General features: G+C 45.3%; 1 protein-coding gene across 1 annotated transcript in view; it reads right to left on the reverse strand.

Moving 5' to 3' along the window:
* Positions 1-8363, reverse strand: part of STT3B (STT3 oligosaccharyltransferase complex catalytic subunit B) — a 52711-nt gene extending 44348 nt beyond the window's left edge. Inside the window, exon 1 of the mRNA XM_064672393.1 lies at positions 7897-8363. Within this exon, the coding sequence (XP_064528463.1) occupies positions 7897-8129 (233 nt within the window). The 5' untranslated portion in view covers positions 8130-8363. The remainder of the gene's footprint in view (positions 1-7896) is intronic.
* Between the last annotated feature and the right edge of the window lie 681 nt (positions 8364-9044).

Consider the following 9044-nt stretch of genomic DNA (forward strand, 5'->3'; position numbering starts at 1 on the left):
TTGAAAAGGTGTTTTGCAATTCTTCATGGATTAGCAGCTGAAGAGAACTTGAACGTGCTCTTTACCTAACAAACTAACATAACCCATATAAATTCACTGCCATAGAAAATTATATGATGAGCATTGTAACACCTGGAAGTAATTACCATTACAGTCCACATACCCCAGTTATTAATGTTAGATAGGCTCTTAAAAAAGTAGCATATGATACCGGACTTCGGTGTCCTATAGCAGACAGACATTTTAAATACCACTTTCTGCTCTTAGAAGCACTCATGTAAAAACACTCAGTTATTCTTTGTTTAAAACAGACCATTTCTTTTCCTAAAGCACAGGAATACTGCCACACATAACAGCAAGAACTTTTGAAGTATAGGAAACATTTAATTCTCTGTATGCCAAAGGAGCTTTTACCCTGGGAAAGCAGCACTAAGTTGCAAAATACAGAAGCTGATCTATTTTGTTTGTATCTATGTCCTTAAATTCATTCCTCGGGCTGCTTCAACTTATGTAAGGTGTGGTGCAGCATTAGGGTCAATGTCACAGTACCTCTCAAGCCCAGACACATTAACAACACTTCAGTTTGATTCCCAGTAACAGCTTGGATGAAGACCACAAACTGCTCAGCTCTGGGGCCGGAAATGAAGTCTACCTGTTGGACATACTATAAAAAGACTAATAGCAAGACTTGTCCTAAGTTTACTTCGTTCTCCAAGCAAGTAGTAAGACTGATGGCTAGAAAAAGTTCTGCTAAAAGAGTTAATAATAATAAAAACATCACCACACATGCTGCTACAAGGTCCAGGCTCCAAAGGCTCCAAAAGCAGCCACTCTAATGGCTTTGCTAAGTAGAAAGAAGCCCTCAGGATCAGCCCTAAATGTCACTACAAATATACCTCAAAGGGCTTGCAAGAGTGGAATTTTCAAAAATTAAGGAGGAAAGTCTACAACACATACACAGACAGACATTAAATGGAAAATAACCTGACTAAATCAGAAGAGATTCTTGTGGAACAGCAACGACACCTCCCTAACCTCAGTCTAGCCCCAACCCACTCAAAACCTATTAGTTCCTAAAGGATTTTGAATTTTCCTGATAACTGTACTGGGCAAAATTTTTATTCTCCCCTTCCCCCATCAGTTCAACATGAGACAGATTTAAAAACACGAGTATTAGGATTATAGGCTGCCAAAAAAAGAGACTATTAGAGAGTCATGTTAGGAAGCAAAAGGTAACCTTTATAAACCACCCTAACCCTATGTAATCAAATCAAATTTCCGTTTTAAAACCAGAACATACTAAGCTGTTCAAATAACAAGATATCTGCCAAAAAAAGTCCATTCAAGGATTTTCATTGTAGCATTTGCACTAGTCAGTCAAGAGTTTGTGAGTGTTTGCTGAAGACCATTAAAAAAAAGAATCATGGCATTAAAAGCTAAACTTGATGGTTCGGTTGACGCAGCCAACATAAAACATTCGGATACCTTTTCCTTTTCATGTTTCACACTACTATCCATAAATCAATAAAAGGGTCAACACTTTGCAAGCATTCTGTCTCACCTCTTATGTTTTCCAAAAGAAGACTGCACAGAGACTAGGGATAGTCTATACTCAACCATACTCTGCATGTGTTTTATGAGTACTGCCTCTCCTACCTGTCATGCATAACCCCATTACTGCACCCACATGAAATCTGATGAGGTTTTCACCCCAATTACAAGTTGTGCAAGTGAGGAAAGAAACACTACTTGCTAAATAAAGATGACAGAAGACAATAGTAGAGCAGAGGTTTGATTCTTACATGACTGCTATTTTATGAGGCCACACAGTGAACTGCTTTTCAGCTGCATCAATCTAACTGAACAAATCTAGCCGGAGGTCTCCCCACTCACAAAGCAGTCTCAGCTGTGCCTCCAACTCTGTCCAATGTTCTTTTTCCAGATTATCCTCCTTCCATTAAATTTCTAATATTTACCAATTTCACAAGCAGTAGAGAAGTTTGATACAGTCAACTGCACATCATCTTGACTGTTAATGCCATATCAACCTCATAGAAAAATTTACTTGGCTACAAAACAGCTCCCTCCAAGTAGCTAAACAATATCTTACAATCTGGAAACCCCAAAAGCTAGACTAACCTGTGCTAATACAGTTTCTCAATCCATGTCATACTGCAATAAGTGATCAAAAAAGATGTCTGATCTGGGTCTTCCTCATTAAAGGGTGGGTGGTGGTGGGGTGGTGAAACCTGGCAGACTATTCTCACATCTCTAACCTTTCCTTCCATGAACACACAGGCCCTGCTGAATCAGATTTAGAGACTATGCTAGAATATTTTTCCTACTAAAATAAAATGGCAGAAACTAGTTTGAGCTACCTGAAATTCTGCTAAAATTATTAGTACTACTAGAGCTTGAAAAACTTCCATCATTCAAATGTTAACAGTAAGAATGTAATCTTTAAAAAAAATATTCCAAAAATAGTAATAGAGTACTTATTTCATAAAACCAAAAAAGTTATGAATGAAGACAGTATAGCAAGTTTTTAATATTAATCTCATGACATTTGCAACATCTCAAAATCAATTCAAAGTTATTATATTCAAACTGGATTGGAATCACTTTCCTGAGGTCTGGAAGCTGTCTAAGATTATAAACAAAAGGAATTGTTTTGGAAAACAATCTTAAAATCTGTGGGAAATATTTCCTAAACAGATCCACATTCATATACTCCCTCCCCTTCAACAAGACTGGGATGGGCTGAAAGCTCCAGCAAGACAGCAGTTTGGAGACAAAAATGGCTGCCACCCCTCAAGAACACGTTTTTTGTACAATCTGCTGTCTGTTTACCCAGCAAGAAGAGCCATTCGCAGGTAAGCCATGGCCAGATGAATTACCTGGGTGGGCACTGTTAATTGAGATTATCAACACTATCATCTTTACATGATTTTTCTCCCTCTCCTTATGAATACCAGCTTAACCACCCTCATTCACCTCTTCTTTCATCATTCCTGTTGCTCCAGTGTCTTAACAGGCTCTGTTTTCATATGTATACATTTCTTCACTCTATCACTGAATCCCAGGTTACCCTCTAAAGTCAGTCACTATTTACATTCCTTCCCAATGTTCATATGCTTCCTTAAAAATAAGAGACTAAACTGTAATATGAAAAACTGGTGGTGAACAGGCTTAGGGAACTAAAATGTTACAGTATTTTGAAGTTTACCTCATTGAATCAACTTACTATGACTTCTTTATAGCAAGCACAAAGAAAAAAGCAGGACTGCCCAGTGGGTGACAAAGAACTACTACAGAAGGCAACCATCAGATCAGCTAACTACAACATAATCCCGCAACCTCACTCTCTCCCAACTAAAACAGCACATTTACACAACCTCCAGTGATCGATCAATTCCATATACCACTTCTAATGTTCACTTGAGTCACACTTTGTATTTTAATAAAGCTTTCATGTCATATTTATAGGTGTTAAATTATATTTTCATTAATGGAAGAAGTTCATAACAGCTCAAGAATCCATCTGGCAAACATGGTTTGAATGCAGCAAAACCTGTCTTTTTGACAGTGCCTCAGATAAAAATCTCAACTTCCTTTAACCTATCTGCCTCTGAAATACAAGCAATGACACTGACCTTATGTTTATTTTCACCAGTTCCTCCCCATTCAGCAAAGCCCACTAACGGTAGACGATGGTATCAGTGACGAGAAAGTGCATTGCTTTCATATGTAAAACCCGTACTTGCCACCAGCACAATTATGACCTCAGTGAGGTACAATAAACAATGGTCACCCTAATGGCAGGTAGATAGCTGGTGGTTTGAGCGATCAATGTTGCTGGTTTGGAAGAGGCAAAGATGTGTACGAGATTGAGGTAGTGCTGTCAGGAACTGGCAGGGCAGTAGGAGACAACATTCCCGGCAGGAATAAGTAGGCACATGTACCTGACAAAGGCCTCACTGGTGTGTGCCATCCTGCACATGCAAACTGGTACAGAGATGGTCTCATGCTCAGACATACCAGCTTCTGCATTCCAGCTTAAGAAAGCTTTCACTATGGTATCTGATATTAATCTGGCTTTTAGCAAGATGTTAAAATTCTCAGGGAAAGACAGAAGTTAGATCTAACGTCATGGGATATGATTAATGATTCAGATACAGTTCTCACACGTGTGACTTAATGGTAAGAACTGTGCAAACAGAATGAATGCTGCTATTTTGACAGCACTCTCTGAAGACTACTGATGTACCAAAAGTTGTTACAATTTCAGTTAGTAGCAGTACCAGAATGCAACAGTCCCGCTAGATATATATACCTTCTACATATACTACACATATAGATTATTCTATATACATATACATGATACAAGCAGCCAAATGAAATAGCATATGGGCATGCTGGAGCTGTACTTTAGAAAACCAGCAAATGGAAAGTAGCCCCTGTTGGTGTTCCATAATTTTGGTTGCCTTGGTTCAGAAGCCATGCTGGCATGTAAGGCAGCATCTGACAGAAGGAATGCTCTCACTTGACAACTGAGTTCGCTGTTGTACTTTCATGAAAAACTTTCACTGCGCACTTGTGTGTACGTAATACAGAAATTAAGTTCTTGGTCCACCCAGCTGCCAAACCACACAACAGATGAATCAAATTTCAGACACGAAACCTGTCCATTCCAATGTACCATCACTATCCATGTTTCAAGTTCTTGGCCTGTCAATGGCACAGCTTAATGTCAGTGCTGCCCGACTTCTTGTATCAGCTCACCTGACCTAGAAGCTGCCAAAAAGTCCTTGGACCAGCTCAAGTATGAAAGTAAACAAGACATGAGAAATAAAACGAAATAAAGTGGCATATTACACGAAAGAGTGTGAAAGAGTGTGAAAAAAACCCCAGTAATCCTGGTGATGATGAAAGGTCACAAGCTCTTAAGTGACAGCACAGTGACCTCAAAACCAGTTTGTTTCTTCCTTGCACAGGAAGAATGTTTTATATTTTAACGAAGATCAAAACCAAACACTGTCCTCTCTCTACTGCCTTGGCCTATAGTACTACATTTGGGTCATTTCTGGAAGAGATGCCAACCTGAGCGAGTCTCAGTGGCTGATTTTATAAAACAAGCAAACCTTCCCTCCATCCCAAATCAAACCTTAATTTTATTGTCTGAAGGGCAGCTTGAAAGGGATGTTAGGAAAATAAAAAAAGTTGTATTTGATTCAATTAATATGTAGAAAATCCAATCCTGCCCTTCTTCCCACCCTAGACATCCTGTTTCATATGTCCATACCAGAAAAGTGATGCTTAAGTAAATGGGAAAGCTTTCTACACCTTAGAGGCAACAATATTTTTCCACTCAAAAGAATAAATGATTTGCCTAATGCTCCTCATTTTATTAGATATACCTCAGCTTCCCCTTTTGTGATCCTTTTGGATCACAAAATGAATACTAGAGAATAGGTGATTGACTTATCAACACATTGCAAGATATCCTATGCAAGCTTGACAGAAAAAGCCAAAGAAATTGAGAAAAATATGGAACTTTTCTACCAGGAAAGACTACAGCCACCGACCTGGAGAAAAAAAAAAAAAAAGAAAAAAGAAAAAAAAGGAAAATCTAGTTTACCTGGAGAAGCTGCTGAAGAAGCGGCTAAAAAATGAAAATAGAGCACTGCTTTTAATCTGTTTTCATAAGCTCCTTTCCCACATTACATTCAGACTTGTAAGATCCTTCCAACTATGAAAAACCATTCCTACCTAGCTACTTGACACTATTTAAGAGAGCAACATCATTTTTTACTCTTTCCACCAATAACGCTGCTGCAATTGAGAAAGCCCTTTGTTTTCCCTCAGTTTCTACCATTTTAGGTTTGCTTTCCTACTAATTAACTTAAGTGCATTTGCCTCTACCATTTCTGGCATGCAGCAACACAACACTGGCATGATTCTTGACATTTCAACTGCTTCTCACAGACCTGCATTAAAATCAATGAGTTTTGTCAACTTCATCTATTCTCTAATTAACAAAGGTACATAGAACAGCACGGGCAGCAATGCCTTCTGTTTGTGTACTCAGGAAGATGACTTTGCATCAATTTACACATTGCTTTAAACCAGGAGTTTATCTTTACAGCCGTATCATGACTACGAACTTAACTCCCATAGCACCATTTTAGTGTCCTTCAGGGCTTAATAACTAAAGTTACGCAACTCAACACTGTAAAATTTCCATTCATCCAACAAGGATGAGCCTTGACTATAAAAATCTGATAAAGTTGCACAAAAATGTAGGTTGCATGCTTAAAAGTTTCCTCTATGATAGAAAGGAAAGCCTTTATGCTTAAATTTAGACAGAAGAGCCTGAGAACCAGTGCACAGGATACAACCTCAGGTTCACAGTCTCATTGTAGATGTGTTTAACTTATGCTCCCCCCGTTGTTAACTTCATTAATTGAAAGTTTGCATTGCTTCTATTCATTTGTGTTTGCAGAAAAACACTTAAATCATCGGCAATTACTTGACAGTTTGAAGATATTTTGAGATACTTGGCTTTCACATCACAAAGCTTTATTCCTTCAGACAGCATTTAAAAACAAAGCAATTCCTTGTTCTCCATCGACTATTCTGAGCCATGATTTGTGAATGGATTACATTGGAGGGGGGGGAGAAACGAGGGGGAAAAAGCTAGCTAGAAAAGAGGAAGTTGTGCTTTTGAAACTATGAAAGTGGAGTGCGTGCTTTGCAGAGAAGTACAGCAACAAATTTCAGCAACAAATTTCAGCAACAATTTCAGATTAATCTTAATACAGAATATCTACCGTGCATTGCAAAACGAAGCATCTCCTTCCTTCGTGCAATTAACACCCAAGATATAAAATTTTAAATTAAAACCTGAGAATTCATTATTCTAAAGTCATTTGGCGCTTATCCTACTTAAAGTTCTAAAAACCCCACAGATTCCCAGGATGAAGTAGCCACTAGTATAAAAATTCATTGTCACGTTTTTGCACTGAAAAAAAAAAACCTGCCCCACAAGTCTCGTCATCTTTCACTTCGCCTTGCTGCAAGGAACGAGCGCAGCATTTCCTGATCTCATACATAAAATGGTTTCAGTCCCCTCCAACAGGGAAAAAGAACAGACGGCTTCTACAGGAGGGAAAGCAATCTTTGGGAAAATTAAGATGTGTAGGAAAGAGCAAAAGTCCTTGGGCTCAGAAACGCAGCTTCGAAACACCTGGCAGTAAATCAATGTCACCCATTTCGCTCTAATCCCTCAAGTCACTTTTATGAAGATTACTTCCTGCAGTGCATTCCTCACCCTCCTCCCTCCCCGGCCGACGAGGACTGTAGGAAAGATCACTCCGGGAAGCCGCACAGCACATCTGGGACCGGCGCCGCGACAGCAGGACCACGACCGGGACGCGGGTCACGTCTGGCACAACTGCTTCGCCACCAACCCCCGATTCCCGCCCGGCTCCCGATTCCCTGACAGCGCCACAACTTTCCCCGCGCCCCTCGGAGAGTCCTGCCGCAACTCCAAGGGATCCGGGGGAACTGCCGCCTCCCCGTTCCCGCGGTCTCCGCCGCCGGGGACACCCAAGCGCCCAGCACCGCTTCCCTTCTCCCGCCCCGCGGCGCCGACCCCTCACACTCCCTCCGACCTGCCACAGCGTGTCCCATCCGCAGCGCCTTCCTTCCGTCCTCCCTCCCCGGCTCCCAGCCCGGCCGTGGCTCTCGGCTCCCTCCGCAGGGCGCAACTTGGCGGAGCGTGGGGCGGGGGGGCCCACGGCGGGGGGAAGGTGCGGGTGTCCCCCCGCCCCGCTCATGGCGCGCTGCTTTCCCGCCGCCCCGTCCTGTCCGGCGGCGGCGGCGGTGGGGACTCACCAGGGGTCGAACTCGTGGATGATGCTCTCGAAGCGGATGACGGCGAAGAGCCGGGAGCTGAACCCGGCCAGCCAGGCCAGGAAGAGGATGGTGAAGGAGAGCAGCGACTGCCAGCCCGCCGGCTGCGACAGGCCCCCCGACAGGCCGCCGGCGGCCCCGGCGCGGCTGTGGAGCGGCGCCGCGGAGTTGGCGGCGGGTCTGTGCTTGTGGTCGGGGGCCGAGTGCTCCGCCATGTTGTACCCGGGGCTCCCTCGCAGCCTCTCCCTCCGCCCGGCGCGTGCGGGGAGGAGGCGGAGGAGGGGAGGGGAGAGAGGGAGGAAGGGCAGGGGGAGGGAGGCTCGGCGAGAGGCGGAGCCCGCCCGTTCCCTCTCGGCGCTCCTCACGGACTGCCCGCCGCCTCCTGGCGCACCCGGACTCTGCCTCCTACCGCCGTCACCGTCCCCATCCCCCGCCGCGGGCGGGAACGCGGCGCGGGCGAGCCCGGGGGGCGGGGCCTGGGGGCGAAGGGGCGGGGCTGAAGGCGGCGGGCGCGCGCGCGGCTCCCAGGAGCAGAGCGACGGGGCGGAGGGGGCTCTGCAGGGGAGGGGCCGCGGACGGGACCCGAGCGGATCGGGGCCTCCCTTCCTCCCTCCCGAGCGGGAGGTTTGACATTGCCGCCCCACCGGAGCGGGAGGAGTTACAGGGGGAGGGCGGGGCTCCCATAAGAAGGCGAGGGGAAGGGCCAGTCCCCGCCGGTAGCGCCCCTCTAACAGGAACTCCGGGGACGGCCTGTCACGGAGCGACAGGTATTTAAGAGGGGCGGGGCCGGCCCCGAGCAGCCAATCGGAGCGGCGCGGCAGCACGCGCGGGGGGACGTTGTGCCCGTTGCTAGACGTTGGCGGGAGTGACTGACAGCTGTTTACGCCAATCGGAGCGCGACGTGAGAGTCACGTGGGCGCCCCTAGACGCCCCCCCGGCGCCGTGCCAGGGCGCTGCGGTGCTGGTGGGCCGGCGGGGCGGTGCCGTTCCCGTTCCCGGCATGTTCCGCGCCGCCCCAGAGCACGTCGGGAGCTGGAGTCCGCGGGGCGGGGGCGTGGCGAGCCCCCGGGCGCGCGGGCGGTAGCTCCGCTTCTCGGGAATGTTTGATTGTCTCGGTGGAACCCGCGTTG

The sequence above is a fragment of the Pseudopipra pipra genome, chromosome 1, assembly GCF_036250125.1.
Source record: "Pseudopipra pipra isolate bDixPip1 chromosome 1, bDixPip1.hap1, whole genome shotgun sequence".
NCBI lineage: Eukaryota > Metazoa > Chordata > Aves > Passeriformes > Pipridae > Pseudopipra > Pseudopipra pipra.